This window comes from Lissotriton vulgaris, chromosome 2_1 (genome assembly GCF_964263255.1).
Source record: "Lissotriton vulgaris chromosome 2_1, aLisVul1.2, whole genome shotgun sequence".
Classification (NCBI taxonomy): Eukaryota; Metazoa; Chordata; class Amphibia; order Caudata; family Salamandridae; genus Lissotriton; species Lissotriton vulgaris.
Genome location: NC_141687.1, coordinates 638,368,651 through 638,391,186, shown reverse-complemented (window position 1 = coordinate 638,391,186; position 22,536 = coordinate 638,368,651). Strand labels below are relative to the sequence as shown.

At 44.4% G+C, this 22,536-nt stretch overlaps 1 protein-coding gene across 1 annotated transcript in view; it reads left to right on the top strand.

Annotated features, from left to right (window-relative positions):
• The window catches only part of ICE2 (interactor of little elongation complex ELL subunit 2), an 823,034-nt gene that overhangs the window by 293,334 nt on the left and 507,164 nt on the right, over positions 1–22,536 (top strand). The window contains exon 5 of the mRNA XM_086955805.1: positions 16,382–16,516. Coding sequence (XP_086811931.1) covers positions 16,382–16,516 — 135 coding nt within the window. The remainder of the gene's footprint in view (positions 1–16,381; positions 16,517–22,536) is intronic.

Sequence of the window (22,536 nt, the reverse complement as noted above, 5' to 3'; positions counted from 1 at the left end):
GAGCAAATGTTAAGTGGGTTAGAACCCACTGGTGGCAGCAATATCCCTAAGGATAAAGATAGGTCCTATGATAATAGAAACCTAAGCAAGATTGTCCCACCCTACAAAGATGGGGATGACATCCACAAACGGATAACTGCTTTGGAGAGGGCTTGCAAAGTACAGCAGATACCTCAAAGTCAGTGGGCAGCAATCTTATGGCTCTCCTTATCAGAAAAAGGTAGAGATAAGCTCCTCACAGTTAGTGATGATGATGCTAATAACTACCAAGTCCTGAAGAGTGCTCGGATTGATGGGTTTGGCTTAACTACTGAGCAATATAGGTGGGTCCCAAAACACTTCCTCTAACCCTAAGAAACCTTATTGCCATGTGTGTAGACAACCTGGCCACTGGAAAAACTGACTGCAGTTGCCCAAAATCCAACAATAAGGAGAATGTTCCCCCAAGCAATACTCCCAGACCTCCTGTTACTATTAGTAGTAATCCCCCAGGTGGTGGGAGTTCCCCCAAGAATTTGGCTGGGTTTACTTTGGGAACTCATATGGACTCTGGCCTAACCAGGTCCCCTACCATAGCTACTCTTATCTGTGAAAATGGCATGCATGGGGTTTGCCAACTTCACTGCCTGTCCCAACACTTTGGACAGGAACCCCTCATCAATGGCCAGAAAGTTGAAGCCTATAGAGACACAGGGGCTAGCATCACTATGGTGACTGACAGTCTAGTCCCGTCAGGACAACTTTTACCTGGGGTCACCTATTGTAGCGGGAATTCCGTTCTCCTACAGAACTGTGCATAGAGACCTGGAACCTCGGTGAATTAGGATGGCCCAAAACTCACCTCAGTACCCAAAATCCCTTTACCAAGCTAGCCACAGTGTCTCATTGGTCTTAACAAACTCCCAATGTTTAGACAAACCAGAACATGAACTTAGATTACCTCGGGTATCGTGGAACACATGAACACTCTTTCGCTATATAATCATTTCAAACCAGAACGTGGAGTAAATGAGGACAGGTGCATATTTGAAATATTTATTTACTAATGCAGGGTTCTCAAACGCAGTATCTTATATAATACAAGCAAACATATTATAAGCAACAAAGTTATCAGCATAGTTATCAGTCCATAAAAGGCGAATGGTGACAGCATACTAAGATGCTGTAATGAATAGGAATTAACAACACCTAATTCTCACCCTCCCTATTTAGCATAGTATTTTATATCTATGAAGGTCTCATTTGGGGTTTAGCAGGGCGGGTCCATACCTCAAAATCTCAGTGGCTGAGACTCTCTAATGCTCACCTATTGCCATTGTAAATGACCATACCATTTATTTATGTTTTTTTTTTAAAAATGAGCAATGCCAATAGCTCTACCTTTAATAATGCCAAGACCATTGCATTGTAAATGCTTGTTCTGTCATGCCTTCATTCATGTAGAAGTACTTTCACTAATTCACTGTTATTTGGTTTGCTCACTGATGCGCTCCGCGCGCCCTATCGCCCTCCTGCTCCTCTAGCATTTAGCAGCATGCTTCTCATAGCCTTGCCTCCCCTATCACAGATTCTCTGTTCAGCTGGTGGGGCCTTCCTCTGTCAATTAGCAACAGACTTGCAGTCAATTGGCTTGTTCTCCTGCCCCAAGAGCCGAGCAGTAACTCATATCCTCAAACGATCCTGCTGATATCATCCTTCTGTTTTGCTAACTACTACATACACTAAAACAGAGAGGCCCCTGCAATGTATAGCTTTGCATGTGTTGATGTTTTAAAACATGAGTAATGCAGAAAAGAAGATGGATTTTATGCCGGTGACAATGGAGGCAGTTGAGCAGTTGCATCGTCCTCAGCACCACTCGGGTGGCTGGTGTAACCGAAGCAGCTACGCAGTTTGCACTATATTGTTTCATAAAGACAACGCCCAGTGTATGATATACAGAGCAGGAGGTGCTATTCGAAAAAATATATGCTGGTGCCTCGCCACCGCACTGAATTGAAGCATTTCAATTATAGCACTTTCTTACTGTTTGAAGCCCTGAAGTGTTTTAGTTTTAAACATCTTAAGCGCGATTGCTTTAAATAGAAAACAAGCATTGGCATAGCCAATAGGTCTTGCTTTTGGGACCTTATAAGTATTTAGTTATGTAGCACAATATCCTTGGTGCAACAACACCAGCTGTTGCATGGCTAAAAACTTATTAGGTCCAAAAGCGAGACCTATTGCCTATGCCAATGATTGTTTGTTTTACGTTTGGAATTAGTATCTCCTCCTCTGGTACTCCCCTCCCCTGAATCAATCCCCCCTGCATTCAGTCTGGAGTCAGAGAGCCTCCCACAACCTTCTTATATCCCCTAAGTCAGATGTGGAATTTTATTAAAATATCAACTTGTCCAAGGGAAGGTGTGCTTGAGAAAGCTACTTGTGTTGTTCAAAAATCCACTTGTCCCTTTCACTGCCATGCAGTAAGATGATAAATTAAAGAAGCATTCTCCTATCAGAGCTTTGAAACAGTCCCCTCTGCCTATCCCAGAGCCAGGTTTGAGTCTCTACAATGACGCTCAGCATTTTGTGATTCTGGGCAAATCACTTGGGGCCATATGTACGAACATATTTTCACATATACTCAGAATGGATACAACCCTTTGATACATCTGGCCCTAAATCTCCCCGTGCCTAACAAATGAATGTGTCCTCGTGTAACACAACTGGTGCTCATGTAAAGCACCCAGATACCGGATACCCTTGAGTCAAGTTTGGGCTATTTAAAACTTCGGAAAAAAGGCTGTAATTTGTCACGTTTCTACAAATTAACATACAAGTCTTGGAATTAGGTGGGAAGCGGTCAGGGCAGACAGTACTCTATCACAGATGCCTACTGAGGTACAGTAAGCTGTCACCAAAGGAGTTTCTACTACAGGGTATTGGGACTACTTGTCCAGTGGACAAAATAAACATGCAAACTTGTTGTCCTAATACCGCAAACAATATGTCCTGGATGACTGGTGATAGTAATCCCCCACCCCTGGCCATGTCTTATTTTTCAGGATGCATGCTTTAGTGCCAAGCATCCTAATAGAAGCTGCAACAAAAAGTATGAGCAGCTGCCTGCCAATCAAATGACCAATAGTCTGAAGAATCCTTTGAGTATCTGCAAATGCCACATTGGACGAAGTGAAAATGACTGGCTCTTCTAATCGGATTAGTTTATTATTCAAATCTAACATCCTCAGACTATTTCAGAATTTGGATGGTCAAAAAATCGGCAGATTAACCTAGAAGATGTACAAAAGCTCCTGGATGATTAGCCTTTCTAAGCTCACTTCTTTGTAAAACCAATATCTCAAAAACAAAACAAAACCGAGCAAAGGCATTCGACTCAGCAAAGTTCTAGTTTCATGGAAATTGTTGTGCATTCCACTGAGATGTGTTTGCTGCAGTGGAGAGCAAGCTTCCCATAGGGCACTTCCTATTCTACCCGCCCCTCTCCAGCTGGACGTTCACCGTACTTGACATGCCAAAATGTAGTCACTTCGGATATTTCATTTGAAAGTTTCATGTAGAATTGTTAAATATCACAAAAGTTATACGTGAAGCAATAATGAGTTTTACCTTAAGTGAAGTCCTTATCACTAACTATGTTATATTTAAGGCTCCCTGTTATCCGTTTTTACTGATTTTTACATAAAAATAGACAGAAAACCATTTATGTTTCTGTCTGTATTTATTTTTAAATGTAGATAAAAACGGAAATTGGGTTGTTTTCGAGTGTATCTATATGCTGTCAATCATGTCTGCCAAGACAATAGCTATGGGGATAGACACGCAAGGGGATTAAAAAAAGATAGGGATTTTAGTAAACAGCAGTAGATTTGCACAACCTTGATACTAAAATTTACATATTTTCTTACAAGTGCATATTTTACCATCTGAGTGTGTACATATCATTTTAACTGTCTTGCGTTCAGGCACCAGTGCACACTAACAGGTTAAATGAATGCAGAAAATACACATTTCAGCTTCATTTTTTCACAAAACCTAAAATAAATATGGATAATTACAGGTAAAATATAACAAAAAATAAATATGGATAAATACGGACAGAAATGATAAAAATATAAATACCATAAAACCGGGAGCCCTAGAAATATTGTATATAAATATGAAATAGCATTGATTTCAATGTACACAAAAAGCATAAGAGGCACAACAGTGCAAGGCACTCAACATCTGCACACTTGAAAGGGAATAGGAATACTTCAACAGCATAAACAAGTAAGAGGCAAAGAACAGAGGAAAAACAATAAAGGTGCAGCAATAGACATAGGATAGGTTAGGATAGCATAGGAATACTTCAACATCATAAAAAAAGTAAGAGGCAAAGAACAGAGGAAAAGCAATAAAAGTGCAGCAAAGTAAGAACTAACAGATAGATCCTACCAGCATGCAGAAATGTCAGGGAACAGAGTAACACTATTCATTTGTACTTATACAGTTTTTGTTTGTGTTGACCTGGAAGCGCAAATACGATTCAGTCACCATTTTGGATTTGAAACGACTTTAGAGCATCCCATCATCTTGGGTCAGGAAGGTTGCCAAATGTTCTGATGATGCTAATTACAATTCACTGATCCAAGTCTCTACCACACTCATGAAATGAAATGAAATGAAAGGGGTTTTGTTGAGCGCGACTGCCCTCAGCAGTCGCGCTCAACAAAACCCCTTTCATTTCATTTCATTTCATTTCATGAGTGTGGTAGCGACTTGGATCAGTGAATTGTAATTAGCATCATCAGAACATTTGGCAACCTTAGGCGTCCAAGCGCTAATAGAAAGGAACGTGCCTTGAGGAGAGTAGCTGGGGGTTAGTTAGTTACTGAAAAGAAATGTTTTAAGTTCCTTGCAAAAGGATAACAGATTGGGGTTCGATCTAAGGTGTAGGGGGGGGAGTTCCACAGCTTGGCGGCGTTGAGCGTGAAGGACCTTCCTCCTGCTCTTGACCTCTTGATCTGGGGGGCTACCGCTAGGAATGCGTGAGTGGATCGAAGTTGTTTGCCGGGGCAGTAGGGGGAGAGCAGAGAGTGGTTGATTTTGGGGCCGGTTCGCCAGAAGGCTTGGTGGGATATGCACATGGCTTTAAATTTTATTCTCTCCCTGACAGGAAGCCAGTGTAGGGTCCTTAGCCCTGGTACCACTGATACTCTGCGTGGAATCTGCAGCAGCGTGCGTGCAGGGCATTTCTGGGTCCGCTGGAGTTTTTGCAGCACATATTCCGGTGCCCCTAAGTAAAGAGCATTGTTGAAATCAAGTCGGGATTGGATTAGGCCTTGTATGACAATTTGCTTGGCTTCAAAGGGCAGGAGTGGCAGGATTTTTTTCAGCATCCTGATGATCCCGAAACAAGTTGAAGATGTTTTTGTGACTTGGGTGTTGAGGGTTAGGGATTTGTCCAGCCAGACCCCTAAACTTTTGATATTGCCTTTCGGAATTGAGGGTGTGCCTAAGCTGATGGGCCATAGGTGGTCGATGGTGGACAGAGCTGGAGGGCCAAGCAACATGAGCTCCATTTTATCGCCGTTAAGTTTAAGAGAAGATGCCGTCATCCATCTCCTGACCTCTTCCATACAGGTCGTTAGGTTGATCTGTGCCGGCTCACTGTTCTTCTGTGCGAGGGAGACCACTAGCTGAGTGTCATCCGCATATGTGATGATCTTAATGCCATATGGACGGATGATCTCAGCCAGCGGCCTCATGTACACGTTGAACAGCGCGGGGCTTAGTGATGAGTCTTGCGGTACCCCACAGTCCAACGGTTTACTTTTGGAGATAGCATCTCCGTCAAAGACTTGAAAAGTCCTTTCGCTCATAAAGGATCTTAGCTAGGCAAGAGCGTCTCCCGACACTCCTAGATCGAGAAGTCGACACAGCAAGGTTTTATGGCATACCGTGTTGAACGCGGCGCTCAGATCAAGGAGGATGACTGCCACTGATCCCCTCGATCCAGGATCCGCCTGGTTTCTTCTGTCACGGCCAGCAAAGCTGTTTCCGTCCCATGTTTGGGGCGGAACCCTGTCTGTGAGGCATCGAGTAGATGGTTAGACTCGAGAAACCTTGTGAGATGGAGATTGATGTGTCTCTCCAGGATCTTGCTCACCCAAGGCAGAAGGGAGATGGGGGGTAGTTGTTATGGTTTTTGGGGTCCAGGTTGGGTTTTTTTCAGGAGTGCCCTCACCATAGCCTGCTTCCATGTTGGCGGCACACTTCCTTTTATCATGGAGTTGTTAAGCAGCTCCATGAAGTAGGAAGAATAACTTTACTGGCGGCGGTCATAGTGCTAGGTGGAGCTGGGTCATTTGGGGAGGCTGACTTTACCTGTAATGTCAAGGTTTCCAGTGACTCTAGGTCTACTAGGGGGAAGAGATCCAAAGCTATTCGCTGGTGGTACTCCGCCTTAGTAGGGAGCTGAAGTTCAACCATGGGGGCTTCCAAGGTTGGGGCTGCAAATGTTACATAGATTTTGTTTATTTTCTGATATAAAAATTCCGCTAGGTCATTGCAGCGCGCGATGGGGTTGTCATTTGGGGCTACGGGAGGGGGCAGCTTGGTGAGGGTTTTTTTCTATTTGATAAATCTCTTTCGGCATAGATCAGGCCTTCATAATTTTTCCACTAAAATAGGAGGATTGTGCTGTTTTTATTTCAGTTTTGTAGGCTATAATAGCTTTCCTGTACGTGGCTTTATCTGCGGTGGCATACCCCAGGCGCCACTTCCTCTCAAGTTTCCCACAGATTCGTTTTTTCACTCTGAGTTCATCTGAGTACCAAGGGGCTGTTTCCCGAGGTCTTTTTAAGGTGATTTTGCGAGTGGGGAGTATGGAGTCAATGGGCTTCCGGATCCAATTGTCGAATTCCCTGCTGTCTGACGAGGGATTCTGAAAGAAAGAGGGTCTTGAGTTTGCTAGGGACCTAGTCCACTGTTTGAGTGGGATCCTAGACCAGTTTCTAATTTTTTGTGGAAAGGGAGTGCAGGATACAGATTTGTATGTGTACCAGGTAAGAGGGATTAGAGAGTGATTGGACCATGGGAGAGGGGTGATGGGGCCTACCCTAAGGTTGTTACAGTTACTGAATACAGGGTCCAGCAAATGTCCTTTGTTATGCGTGGGGGACCTCTACAGACCTCATTCTTTCCACCCTACGACTTATAACAATTCTTGCCGGACACAAAATGTGGTCCACAGCAACCACTGTTGAGCCCCGTAAATGACAATGTTAGTCTGTGACATACCACAAATGAGACTGCACAACACCATGCTGGTGAGTCTTAAAACCCACTTTGGCTTCATTCTTTCTAAACGATTAAGACATAATGATGTCTCATGGCTACACTGACAGAAATGCACATGCTTACCACCAACCTGGTAAGTATCCCCAGCTCTATAAAAAGTGCTAATTGTGCCACCTCGGTCTGGCTTCCGGCCATTCTGTAGACCAGCAGTATATTTTGGGACCGCAGTCAATGTTTGGCGTAGTCACTTTAGACATGGCACGCCCTGTCAGGAACCTCAGGATAGCCGCCATTAGCGCTCCTAAATTATATGCCAGGAGACGTCCCTTGTCTAAACCCAATAGAGTAGGTGTTTAGTTTCCCTGCTCTCCAGTCACGAGCTCCTCCCAAGATGGCCGCCGCAATGGTCGTCTTGTTCCCAGTGGAGGTAGTGCAGTCTAGTGTACTTGGAACGTTCGCGCTTTTCAAACTGCGCACTTCAATAACGTTCCGTTCTGAGGAAGCCGCAGTTTTCCGTTTCTCCATGTCAACGATTCATGACGGGAGAAAGCGGAGTTTCAGTAGAGAGAGAATTCGGAGGAAGTTTCAGCCAGCTTCTCTTGGGTTAGTCCAAAAGTGGGAACCCAGTAAAATTAACCCTGAACTGAGAAAAGCCTGAGTAGGTGTACAATTGGAAAGCTACAGTGAGTGCAGCCTCCCGCGTGCACCATCTTCTGGAGAAGCTACTTTGAGCTGTTTGACAGACTTGCAAATCCGTCAGTCTACGCTTCTGCATTAAGAGTGGCATTCTGAGGAAGAGTCTACGGTATAGCTTGGGAGTAGCAATTGAAAGTTGAACCGCCTGCAGAGACAGTAAGAAAGTTGCATCTGCGTCTAAGCAATGTATTGTTTCACCCTTTACTGACTTTTCTCCTTTGCTCTTGCCCTAGCTATTCCTTCTCCCTCCTTACCTCCCCTGAACCTATTTGCGTGCTACTAAGGATTCCTGGAGCCAGGACTGTTGTTGCTACACATTGTGCTGCGGAGTCAGTAAGAACCCCAATTACAAAGTACCTACAGGAGAGCTAACAGGTATAGACAGTTAAAACATAATACTAGGAAAGATTGAGTGGAATATTACATTAAGCCTAAATCCTCTTTTATGTGACTTTGCCAAATTCAAGAGTGAATTCCTTAGAAATTTTGACAGGAGAAGGATTTCCCAGGCTACCGACAATGAGCTATTAGAATTGCGCCAAGGTTCAAAGGATTTAATTACCTATCTTACCCAATTCAACAAACTCATCCTGGAGACTAATTGGCCTGAGGAGAAAAGAACAGCCCTGTTCTATCGAGGATTACGGGATGAGATCAAAGACGTTTTAGCACAAGTTCCGAATCGTCCTACGGAGTTAATGGCATTGGTGGATCTTGTGTTGGAGTTGGATTTTAGAAATTCAGAACGTAAAGGAGAAAAGAAAAAAGATTGGAGAATTCATTTTCCCCAATTTGATCGGACGAGAAGCGAGAAGGGAACTGGAGTCAATAATGATAGCGAACCCATGCAAATTGGAGCTGTGAGAGGTCCACTAAGTCAGGAAGAGAAGGAACAGCGACGTCAAAAGAAATTGTGTTTATATTGCGGAGGTTCAGGTCATTTTGTAAAGGAATGCCCCAAACGTCCAAAAACCCCGTTGAAGGGAAACGATCCGAGCCATCAGTAGGCGGAGTCGCTCTGGTGGTGAAGGATGAGAAAACGGCTCCTGCACCTCATTTAATCTTGAATACTTTACAGACGATGACCCCACATGTGATATTGCACATGACAATAAAGTTTCGGGAACACCAATTTACTGGAGTTGCCATTATGCTAGATTCTGGAGCTACTGGCAATTTTTGCGACATCAAATATGCTCGGAGAATGGGCATACAAGCCATCCGAAAAGAAAAGAAGGAACCTGTACGTGCTGTGGACGGTACAAATCTGTCTTCGGGTCCCATCACTAGTCACACGGAGGAACTGGAATTGATTCAAGTTGATGGCCACAGGGAGGTGTTACAATTCAATTTGATTGATGCCCCACAGTTCCAGGTAATTCTGGGACTGCCTTGGTTAGCTACGCACAATCCCACTATTGACTGGGAACATCAGACAGTGAGCATGCAATCCAATATTGTCGAGATCATTGCTATCATACTGAAAGAAGCGCACCAGAACCTTCTGTAGCGTCACTGCTTTCATTTGGGGGACAATCCATTGGAGTCATCCATTCGGGTGAAATTCCGAAAGAATACCAAGATTTTGAGACAGTATTTAGTGAACAAGAAGCTGAAGTGTTGCCGCCTCACCGGGTATATGACTGTACTGTTGACTTGGAGCCTGGAGCTATCCTTCCGTGCAGCCGAATTTTTGCCTTGACTGAGGCGGAGAATGACCGTTTAAAGGAGTACTTGGACCGTTAGCTGGCTAACGGGTTCATCCGACCATCGCAATCGCCAGTATCCTCACCGCTCTTTTTTATACCTAAGAAGCAGGAAGGAAGTTTAAGGACTTGCATCGATTATCGAGCATTGAATCAAGTAACCATTAAGAACCGATATCCTTTACCCTTGATTTCGGTTTTGTTAGATCAAATCAAAGAAGCTCAAGTTTTCACCAAGCTCGATTTGCGTGGTGCTTACCACCTTATCCGCATGAAAGAGGGTTACGAATGGAAGACAACCTTCCGCACCAAATTCGGACTCTTCGAATATTGTGTGATGCCATTCGGATTGTGTAACGCGCCTGCAGTGTTTCAACACTTTATTAACGATATGATGGGGGGTCTGATAGACAAGATCGCAATTATTTACTTGGATGACATTTTGATTTACTCCAAGGATGTACAAGATCATTCCAGACATGTAAGAGAAGTGTTGGAGAGATTACAGGCCCATCGTTTATTTGTGAAATTGGACAAGTGCATCTTCCATGTTACTAAGGTTGAATTTTTGGGATTTGTCCTTTCCCCTCACGGAATCACAATGGATCCTAGAAAGGTGTAAGCTGTAAAGACCTGGCCGTCACCCCAGAACATCAAGGAAATTCAGAGATTCCTGGGATTCGCCAACTTCTATCGGCGTTTTATCCATGGGTTCTCACAGTTAATTGCACCAATTACTCGTCTGCTGAGGAAAGGGGTCAAGTTCGTGTGGTCTACAGAGGCTGAAAAAGCTTTTCTCGACCTCAAAGGTCAATTTGTGATAGCTCCTATTCTGCTGCATGCAGATCCCGAGGAACCCTTCTTTGTGGAAGCGGATGCATCCGATCAAGCCATTGGGGGGGGTTCTTTCGCAGCGACATCGCAAGACTGGACAACTCCACCCGGTGGCTTATCGCTCCAGGAAGCTGAATGCGGCAGAACTGAATTACACTATCGCCGATAAGGAACTTTTAGCAGTAAAAGATGCATTCGAAGATTGGAGACATTATCTGTTGGGTGCTAAACACACAGTCACGGTATTCACCGACCACAAGAATCTTCAGTTCCTCAAGTCTGCCAAGACCCTTACTCCCCGACAATTACGTTGGTCTCTTTATTTCGCAGACTTTGATTTTGTGATCATGTATCGTCCTGGCACTAAAAATGGCAAAGCAGATGCAGTATCCCATTTGAATACAGAAGACTCTGAACACTCAGTGGAACCACAACCTATAATCCCTGAAGACAAGATTGTATGTACCATCTCTTTAGATAACTTTCAAGAGGAAGTCCGGAAGAGTTTATCAAGAGAAGAAATTCAGCAGTGGGTCCTTCAAGGAGAAGAAAGGCGTTTTCCTCAGCAATTGCCCTATTATAAGGAAGCGTTATATCTTCCTACACCAACCCTCCAGCAGAAGGCCTTACAAAGTTGTCATGATCATCCTCTGGCAGGACATAAAGGAATCTCCAAAACCTTGGATCTGGTGCTACGTTATTTTTGGTGGCCTGGTTTGTCCTCTCATGTCAAACAATATGTGCAATCTTGTGAGTTATGTGCTAGAGGTAAACCTACCAGACAAGCCCCTCAGGGATTTTTACAGCCACTTCCAACACCGACTCATCCATGGCATACTATTTCTATGGACTTAATCGTAGACCTGCCCTTGAGTAAAGGTTTTGACACTATTTTGGTGATTGTGGATACATTCACCAAAATGAGTCATTTTATTCCCATGTCTGGCACTCCCACAGCCCCTGAGCTAGCACGAGTTTTTGGAGAAAGCATAGTGAGAATTCATGGAGTGCCCAAGGTAGTGGTATCCGACCAAGGCCCTCAGTTTATTTCTCATTTTTGGCAGGCTTACCTTAAAGGGTTAGGAGTAGAGAGTAGACTGTCTACCAGCTATCATCATGAGTCGGACGGTCAGACGGAGAGAATCAATCAGGAATTAGAACAGTATCTCCGTTTGTTCCTTATTGATCAGGGTGGAGAGTGGGCAGATAGGCTGTGGATGGCAGAGTTTGCTTGTAATAACGCAAAAGGTGCCTCTACAGGCTACTCCCCATTTTACTTGAACTTCGGTCGTCATCCTAACCATTTTGTTACTCAAGAAGATTTGAAGGTGCCTGCAGTACAAAATTTGATGTTGGATATAGCATCCCTTCATAAATCTGCAGAGCAGAATTTACTCAAAGCTAAAAGATCATATAAAGAGTGTGCAGACCGACATCGACGGGCTGCTCCATCTTATCAGGTGGGAGACCAGGTGTGGTTATCCACTAAGAATTTACATCTGAAAGGCAACAGGAAGTTTCAACCAAGATTTGTGGGTCCATATTCAATTGAGAAAGTGTTGGGGCCAGTCACGGTGAAGTTGAAGTTACCAGCTAAGATAGGTATCCACCTCGTCTTTCATGTGTCTTTATTAAAGAATACAAGATCCCAAATGAGATTGAGTAAACCTCCAGACCCACTAGAAATCCAGGAACGCACTGAATATGAAGTTAAAGACATACTTGACTCCAAGTTTAAAAGAGGAAAACTTTTTTATTTGGTAGACTGGAAGGGGTATGGCCCAGAGGAGAGGTCTTGGGAACCAGTGTCTAATATTCATGCCCCACAGTTGATAAAAAGATTTCATACACAGAACCCACTTAAACCAGGACCGATAAATCGGTCTTTGAAAGGGGGTACTGTCAGGAACCTCAGGATAGCCGTCATTAGCGCCCTAAATTATATGCCAGGAGACGTCCCTTGTCTAAACCCAATAGAGTAGGTGTTTGGTTTCCCTGCTCTGCAGTCACGAGCTCCTCCCAAGATGGCCGCCGCAATGGCCGTCTTGTTCCCAGTGGAGGTAGTGCAGTCTAGTGTACTTGGAAAGTTCGCGCTTTTCAAACTGCGCACTTCAATAACGTTCGGTTCTGAGGAAGCCGCAGTTTTCCGTTTCTCCGCGTCAACGATTCATGACGGGAGAAAGCGGAGTTTGAGTAGAGAGAGAATTCAGAGGAAGTTTCAGCCAGCGTCTCTTGGGTTAGTCCAAAAGTGGGAACCCAGCAAAATTAACCCTGAACTGAGAAAAGCCTGAGTAGGTGTACAATTGGAAAGCTACAGTGAGTGCAGCCTCCTGCGTGCACCGTGCAGCAACTTCTGGAGAAGTTACTTTGAGCTTGCAAATATAGCGGTCTGCTTTTATTAGCTGTTGCCAGCATACCAGCATAGGGCAACAGCTAATAAAAGCAGACAGCTATATTCCCAAACAAAAAAGTGACCTCATAGCACAGTGGAATTTGAAACCTATATGTGGGCACCACAAATGTGGCAACTGCGTGTCTTGTTCATCAACACTGGAAGGCAATGTTTTTATCCATGATGGGGTTAAATGGAAACACGATGCATTTACTAATTGCAAGACCAAAAATGTGGTCTATGCTGTGGTCTGTCCGTGCAATAGAGTGTACATTGGCAAGACAAGTCAATCAATCAATGTAAGAATCACCCAACACCGTTCGCGAATAAAGAAAAAAATATCCTGTCCGCACCAATGGTTGAACATTTTGTGAACAATAATCACAGCGAAAATGATTTTAAATGGACAACATTGGTCTGGATTGATTCCAAACATCAGCCTAACGTGGATACTATGTTATTGCGAAAGGAGGCATACCTCAGTTTGAAATTTGATAGTGTCAACAAAGGCCTTAACTGTCTAAGTGAAATCAATAGGGCGTGAGAAACACAGGCCTGTTCACAGCCTACAAATCCCATAAGACACTTCAACGAACTTGTGGCCACTAAGGTCTTGATTGGCCACACGAGAATCACATGACATGCTCTTCAAACCAGCCGGCACTTCCGCGGACACCTACAATCCTCGGGTGCAGTGAAATCGACGAGTGGCGACAACCGTGAAGTTTAACGGTAAGCCGCCTAATCAAAACAGTGCTGCTTTCACCCATTTTTGAAAAACTAGATCAGCCGAGTGGTTCTCCCTCGCTTTTTCAATTTCCACAGAAAGAAACCCTCCGAAACCTGAGCCACATTATTTTCTGCGCCTTGCCGGTCTTTACATGAGTAAGTCTGAGTTTTTCATGCATACCAGCCTCAACAGTCTGGCGGACATACAAAGCTCTTATTCATGGTAAATAATGATTTTTCAGAGATGTGATACGGTCGGAATTCAAACAATTCATCCGGACAACGGCAGACACGCCGCCGGAGCACGAAGAGTGAAGTTAAAGCTTTTTCTTTTCCCGCACATGAACCTATGCGAGCAACAATCTGCTCCTTTCGGGAATCAAGTCTGACCCAGTGTCCACTCTATTGCAGTTGATGCCCACGGCATACACGATACTACAAAGCAAGCGCATCCTTGGGCAAGAATCAAACAAGGTATGCCGCATCTAGCTGATGCGAATATTTTAAACATCCTTTTGGATTGAGGACCCCTTTTGCTAAAACAACCCCTTCTGTTTCCTTTTTGTAAATAGTTCCCATGGACCCGACTCACAACGCCCTGATGAGAATCCTGTGAATCAGTTAGCGGGATTCGAAACGCGTCGACATTTCTCCCCCTAATGACATTTAATGCCAGTGTGATTTGTGCAGAAAATGGCATTTCTTCCTGATTTGAATAGATTTATATTGTTTCAGGAATTTGGGGTGTTATTTTGATAAGCTCTTTACACCTCATGTTTTGTACTGACCATTGTGATTCTTTCGAAGTCCGTGATCAATTGTTCCATGTTTTAGCATGATCACAAGTACATTGTTGTTGTATGTATAATTACATGTTCACTATTGTGTTTTTCACTGTAAATATTATTGATTTGTTTTTTCATTTTGTCAAAATACATGGCAATACATGAAGTTGATAACTATCTTTGTTCTGCATAGACAAAAAAAACAATCTGATGATTGAGTAAAAAATAAATGACACAAATCGATGTCAAAATAAACTAATAAAGTTGTGTTTATCCTTCAGTCAGCATTTATTGTCTGAATCCACGTTAGAGGTTTAGGTAAAATTCTCAATTTCACAAGCTTTATCCTTAAACATTTCAAGCTAAAGCACGACGTTCTGCCATTTATTTAATGCGATTTTATATAGAGCAAACATTACCCGAAGGTGTCAGAGCGATTTACAAAAGAACCCGTTGTGTTACATAAGGACTTTGGTTCAAAAGTAAATAAATAGATACAAGAATTTGCAATGCAGTATGTCTAGCATTACTAAACGTTTGAGCAAATGGCGTTGCAAATAGCTCAAACATTCAGTAATGCGAAACCTATTGCATTGCAAATGCTTGTTTTTATGCCCACCTGCAAGGACGTTACAGTGGAGAAAAACAGCTGGAACAGAGATGCCCGTGATGAAGAAATGTGCATAAATATTTTGTGTCTCTTGCTTTATTTTGATGTCAATTTCTGAGAAATCTTGTCTGTTACTAGTAGGGTGTGCTTTTTTCTGTGCAGTGCTACCTTTTACAGAGGTGTAGCACATCGGCCAGAGCGGTTGTCTCCGGAGCTTGGGGCTCGCGATTCGAACCATGGCGACAGCTCTGCTCAGCATCATGTGACTCTGGGCAATAGCTCACTTATTCTCCCCGACGGCCCCAGTGCCTTGGTGCCAGTCGCAGCCAGCATGACTCGCGGGTGGGGGGTTCGCGTGCGCATTGGGTGTTGAATAATATGTTTAAAAATAAACTAACCTTCCTGGGTCCCTCGAAGTCGGGGCTCCTGGCCGTACCCCCTTTTCCTGCTGTCCTGCTGAACAGGAAGCAAGCAGCCTCCCACCCCTCCCCTCCCCTAAGCCAATCACAACGCTGCAGTGGCTGCGCTGGGATTGGTGAGGACGATGCCCAGCCGGGCACCTGTGGGGAGACCATTTTCTCCATGTAGGCTGCATGCAGCCTACTTGGAGTGGGAATGGAGAATGCGCATGACCGGTTTGGTCGGTCCCAGAGGGCCGACCAAACCGTTGTTGGGCAAGCCACTCCTCCTGACCCGCCCACCCCCAACCAGGTATACCCTTTTGCTTTCTTGCAGTACGAGAAGCAGAAACATAAAATGGTAGTTTTACCATTTTATGTTTCTGCTTCTCGCACTACGAGAAAGCAGTGGGGGCGACGCTCCTCCGCCCTAATGGAGGACCTGCCCCTGCTGGGTACCCTAATGGGTGATAAGTGGTGGTTTACAAATAGGGAATTTAGATTTTTAGATTTAGGGTGACAGAAATGTAACGACCGAAGCAGATACCTCCATATGTTAATGAACCTGCAGCAGAGATGTGCATACAAGCTCCCAGACACGGGTTAAAGGATGGAATGATTGAGTCTTCCTTTCTTCAGTGTTGAATATCATTAAGACTGATGAGTTTTGTAATAGAAATAATTTTTGCAGTATTTAGTATTATTACAGTTACCAGCCTGAGATCGGGGACAAATTGGTTTGTATGTTTTCGATTTGTTTTGGGAAATTCATTTCACAACCGAATCGTTTTTTTTACTGAGAATTGTAACTATGCATTCCTGGTTTAATGTAACAATTGTACAGTTGTTTTGTATGTTTGTGAGCTTGTACTTGCCTCCTCAAGGAAGATAATTGTTACAAAGAATTCATTCTTTAACATTAAATGTTTTTCTTCTCTTTGTAGGAGTTGTTAAAAGCATCTCTAGAACTTGTGAAGAGGTATCCTGAAACGTACATTCTTCATGACATAACCAGCATTATGGGTGGAAAAGTTTGCACGGATCTCGCCTTCAAACTAGAAAAGAAATTGTTGACATTGGTATGTATATTGTTTGGCTTAGAACTAGACTATGTCACAAAAGGTGTTGTACAGTGTCTCAAGTTGACAGTCGTCCCTCTTATGACTTTCTGCATGCCTTGTTGACAATTTATCGCTCCTCTTGTGAGGGAGAGCACACGGTCTGTGGATTCTGGGAGATTACTGTGCCTCTCCAGGCAGACTGGCAGCGGTGAATAACAATGTAGTGCTGTCATTTTCGTTAGGGTTGATAGTTTTGACAAAAGTGATGACAACAGCCCATTTTAGACAAGCCTCCTGAGATGTGCCTCTTACAGTGAGAAGTCAGTCTATAAAACCAAAGCAGTCTGCTGTAATTATATATCGGAAAACGCACCATGTTTAATTCTAGACTTTTTGTGGATGATATCCAGCATTGAATTTTAGGTAGATTTGCACCTCATTGTACCCGAGACAAATTATAAACACTCTTATTCAGACGTATCACGACTCTTCAATCCGTTGTTATTGTCTTCAAGGCACAGGTGCTAAATCGCACCATATGCCTAAAAAATGCCAATCCTTGGGGCATGCTTTCTCATTCAGTTTCTATTAGATGTCTTTTTCCGTATCCCTCTTAAATCTCGTGTTTTCTTTTGTCCCAAATTTTTTTCATTAGAACACAGTTAAATGTATTACTGATAGTTTACACATTTCTGACAGAAACTTTTAACTGGATTCCTCAGGTTTTGAATATTACCTTTGTATCAGACTGGATCCGTAAACTTTTGAGCAGTACCTCTGCGCGCCAGTAGGTGGCACTCAGCACTGCATGTGCTCCATTCTGGGAATCAAGTGCAGGGCCAATATAGACGCCACTCCCACGCACTGATGTCAGTTCCTTTCTGTCTGTACCATCAGTCATGGACCCAGAGCAACATCTTGTCTCGTTTGAGACCCATTTGCTCCAAATTTCACTGCGTGCAGGTGACCGTTCACCTCACAAGATAACAGGGTACAAACCTTGTAAAGACTGTCGCAAACAAATGTCTGTGACTGATCCACGTGTGGTTAGCCTCCATTCCTGAGGTAGAGTCACAGCTCAAATGCCTTCAGTGCCTGCGGATCGATGAACCCAAGGGCATACAAGATCACTAGGCGAAACTGTAGGTCACCAAGCATCAGTAGACTCCATTTCGAGACAGTTTCAAGGGCTGGTCTCAGTCCCATTCCCGATCTCGAAGTCGCCAGAGTCGAACTCGAGTTGGATTGTCCTCATGCTCCAAATCCTCTGGTAAGTGAACAAAAAACTATTCACTGGGGGCATTTGCCCTTTTCCACTCTTGTACACCTGAGAAGGCGCGAGGGCATCTCCATGTCTTACAATCTTGCTCAGTTGACAGTGGAGGCCATTCTCTAACTCTCTACACCCCTTCCGACTTTCTCTGATGTGTCTGTGGGCCCAATGGACCTGGGAGGTACTTCAGCAGGGTTACTGCCAGCGGGTTCAGCCTCGGCACCAGTTGGATATTTTGAACTCTTCACTGGGCCTTATCCAGAACCCATACTGACTCAGCCTCCATGACTCACACCAGTTCTCGGTACATGACCACCAATGCCGATTACTACGCCTGAGGAGGACATGCCCATTGTGCTATCCGAATGGGCACCACTCTGACCTTGATCAAGGCTGTGTTCAGTATCTATTGAACTGCAATCTTCCTTATCTGACCAACTTTGCACCTCACCTCTGCATTCCTTGTTTGGGACAGACTCCGATAGCAATTATGATGCCAGTGATAAAATTGGCCAACTCTACCGTTAGGAAAACTGGTATGATCGCCTCCAGGATTCCAGTGTTCTTGACAATTCTACTGATCCTGGCTTCATCTCCCCTCCAGGTCCTCTCACTGAGGAAAGTGGCTCATTTGTGATAGCCATGCAGAGGATGACTGAAGTTCTCAACCTCCAACTTTCCCACCTTGGAGGTCAAAACTTAAGTCCTGACAGAAGTCCTCTAGCCGGTGCAACCCAATACAGAGTCCCTGTTGCATTTTGTTAAGGCACTCACTGACACCCTCTTAGGGGCCGTGGTCAAACCCATTGGCAAATTGTGATGCGCCACTGGCATGCCCAGGTGAGCCTGACTTTTGTATCTGCACCCCTCTCCTGAGAACTTGCTAGTACAGCCTTCCACTAGTCAGATGAATCCTAACACTTTCCCGACTCCGAGAGAATAAAGACTTTCGGGAAGAGGGTATTTTCTTCAACTAGTTTAGCTCTCCTGTTGATTAATGGCAGTTGCCTGCTGTGCCTCTATTCCCACTCTTTGACATTTGGTTGCTCAAATTCTCACAGGTGTACTGGAAGACCTTTGCCTCGTACTGACCCAGGCTATACAAGATGCCCATGATGCTGCCAAATTTACAGGTTTACGTGCCACTGATTCCATTGGGTGAGCAAATAGCTTGGCTCTATTGTCTCTATTAGTTGCGAGGCTTATTTACTGTTGAAAGGGTTTTCAAGCGATGGATGTACAACCTTCCCTTATGGACATGCCCTTTGTTAGGATGCAAAACTTTGGGGACAAAGTAGATTCTTTTCTTGAGTGCTTTAGAGAAAGCAGAGCCACAGCTATCTCCTTTGACTTGTCTGCTTCGCCATGCCAACCTCATTCCCTATAAAATGAACGGAGGATCTCGTCAGCGCAGCGGGTGGGCGCAGCGGGCGCGCCAAAGGCAAGCCCGTCTGGGCCCGTCCGGGCCACGCCGGGTCCAGTCCCCCTGCTTCTCTTCCTGTTCACATACCTCTGATTTCATATGACAGGAATCAACTCCTGCTACTTAAAGGTAAGGTCGGACCAAACTGTATCCTGTTAGATACCCATAAGGATCATGAGTCCTGTTCGGGCTGTCATTATCACTTCACCCCAGATATAATGGCCCCTGAGCAGTATCCTTTCTCACTTGCTTTGCTTAACTGTCGTTCCCTACCTAAACATGCCCTAGAGATTTCCCTGTTACTGGAGGAATCGGACATTGAGATTCTTTTCCTCACAGAAACTTGGACTAACGACGGTTCCGACCCTGATATTGTCCGAGCCCTCCCCTCAAATTATGTTATTGTAAGGCAAGATCGGACGGATGGACGATGAGGAGGGATTGCCATAGTGCATAAAAAATCTAGAAGCTGTAGAATAGAGAAAGTTCTTATCCCTGGGGCGGAGTGTATGATGTTCTCAGCCACTCTTTCCCCTACATGCTCGCTTTCGGGGCTTTTGGTATATAGGCCTCCAGGGGCGATCGGACAGTTTTGGGAAGATCTGTTAAGTTCAGTTATTAATCTATCCTGTAACGCCCCCATTTTTACGGTATTGGGAGACTTCAATATCCAGTTAGATAAATCCGACACCCCGATTTGTCAGAATCTGTTGACGGCGTTAAACAAGGTTCAACTTAGACAAATTATCAAAGGCCCTACACACAAAGCAGGACATACACTGGATCATTGCTACACTAATCTAACCACGCTCGAGTTAACAAATTCTACTTTAATTCCCTGGTCTGATCATTCTCTTCTGTCTTTTTCCCTTACTCGCCAGGAACAGACAGGCCATGCTTGTTTTTTTTTTTAAACTAGGCGACCTTGGTCTAAATTAGCAACTGAGAAATGGACACTCCATCTTTTAGAAACTCTACCTGAAATAAGTAATGACCCCTCAGAAGCAAACGATCGTTATAACCATTGGCTAGAGGAATCACTGGACTTGATTCAACCTAAGGTTGAGCTTTCCCATCGTATTGGGGCAAACAAAAAAGCCTGGTATACTCCAGAGCTTAGAACCCTTGAACAACTTTGTAAACAGAAAGAGAGGCTCTGGAGAAAAGACTACCTTAAAGCCAGTAAAGATATCTATAGGACTGCTCTACGTAATTACAAAAAAGCTATTAAAACTACTCAGTCCAATTATTATCAAGAAAAAATGACCTCTGCCTCCAGCTCTTTCAGGGAAATTTTTAAAATATTTAAGTCCTTAGTTATTCCACCTACCCCCATCGCTGACCCTAGTCTTGCTTATACACGCTGTAGGGAATTAGCTAATTTTTTTGTATCAAAAATAACAGATATTTACTCCACTTTCCGGGGTACTCCGTTGACACCATCTTCGCCCCCTAGTTCAGAACTGACTCTCCTTGAGACATTTCCCCCTCTTGACTGCCTTAAGGTTCAATCACTTCTGAGTAACCTTAAATCAGGTTCACCGGCTGATGTAGCACCTCCCACCATTCTTAATCTGGTCTCAGATGCTGTGGCCCCGGTGATCAAGGAGGTGATTAATACCTCTCTCTCAGTTGGGGCAGTCCCTCTCCATTGGAAACATGCAAGAGTAAAGGCGCTATTGAAGAAGCCCAATCTCAACCCTGACGATTGGGCTAACTATCGCCCTATCTCTTTGCTGCCTACAATTAGTAAACTTACTGAAAAATATGTCAATTCTCTGATTTCCAGCCATCTAGAAACCCAGAACTTATTACATCCAACCCAGACCGGATTCAGGTGCAAACAAGGCACTGAAACGGCCCTGGTGGCAGTTATTGAGGAAGCAAGAAAGATTGTAGATGGAGGTAGTTGTGCAGCCATACTGTTATTAGATCTCAGCGCAGCCTTTGACACCGTTAATCATTCTATTCTGATTCAAAGGATGGGTGATGTGGGTGTCACTGGGACCGCACTGAAATGGCTGCAATCCTTCCTCTCCGATCGGACTTTCTCAGTATTTGAGGACGACATCTCCTCCTCTCCTTTACATCTTCACTGTGGCGTTCCCCAGGGGTCGTCCCTCAGCCCGACCTTATTTAATATTTATATGAGGCCTCTGGCTGAGGTGGTGTTACCTTGGGGGGTGCAACTAGTGACGTATGCTGATGATACACAGCTTATCATCACCCTCTCTGGCCAGATGTCAACTTATGACAAACTTTCCTCCTGCCTTAGCAAGGTTCGTGAGTGGATGGATGATTCTTTCCTGAAACTTAATGGAACAAAGACGGAGATCATGATGCTTGGGCATGATGCTCCCTCCGCGGTGGACGGATGGTGGCCTACTATTTTGGGTCATCCTCCTTCCCCCAAAGAGAAAATTAAAAGTCTAGGGGTTTGGTTGTACCCAGCACTTAATTTTATGGTGCAAGCGCAGAAGGTAGCAGCGACCTGTTATGCCCTGATGAGATCTCTTAGAAAAATCATTGGCCTGCTTCCGTTCGAAGCAAGGCGGATATTAGTCCAGGCCCTGATCTTATCGCGCCTGGACTATTCAAACGCAGTATATTTAGGGGCACCACTAGGGACACTCCGGGTTCTACAGACTGTACAGAACTGTGCAGCCCGGAAGCTTTTACAGATACCGGGTAGAACTTCTGCCAAACCAGCTCTTCGGCAACTTCATTGGTTGCCGATACAACAAAGGGTCGAATTTAAGGCTATGACTATTGTCCATAAAGCCTTTACTAAGACAGGATCTGGTCTAATTCAACCTTTGTTCTCCCCTTACCAATCCAATAGGACCCTTAGATCTAGCAGTAAGAACTTTCTGGAAGTCCCACGAATAAGGAGAAGCCGCATGGGTGGCAGACGTTTTTCTGTTCAGTCAGCCAAACTTTGGAACAACCTGCCGGACCCCATTCGGATGGAGGAGAACCATCCTAGGTGTAGGAACATGCTAAAAACCTTCTTATTTCCGTAAATCTCTCTGGGGATGAATGGGACCACTGCAGCGCTGGGATGCCTCCGGGTAACCACGCGCTATATAAATGAGTAGTCATTCATTCATTCATTCATTCATTAGTCCTTTCGTTCCTTTTGCGGCTGTGGCAGAGGTGTCCCATACAAACAGCCCCTTCAGCCTCAGTGAGGTACCAAGCCCTTTTCGTGGGTGAGGCTTTGCCACCCACTGGCCCTGCAGTCAGGGACAACATACCAGTCAGCCCACTGCCCCGTGTGACCCCACCTGATAAACTTCTTTAGCATGCCCTTAGTGGAGAATAGCCACCCGGTTGGCGGCA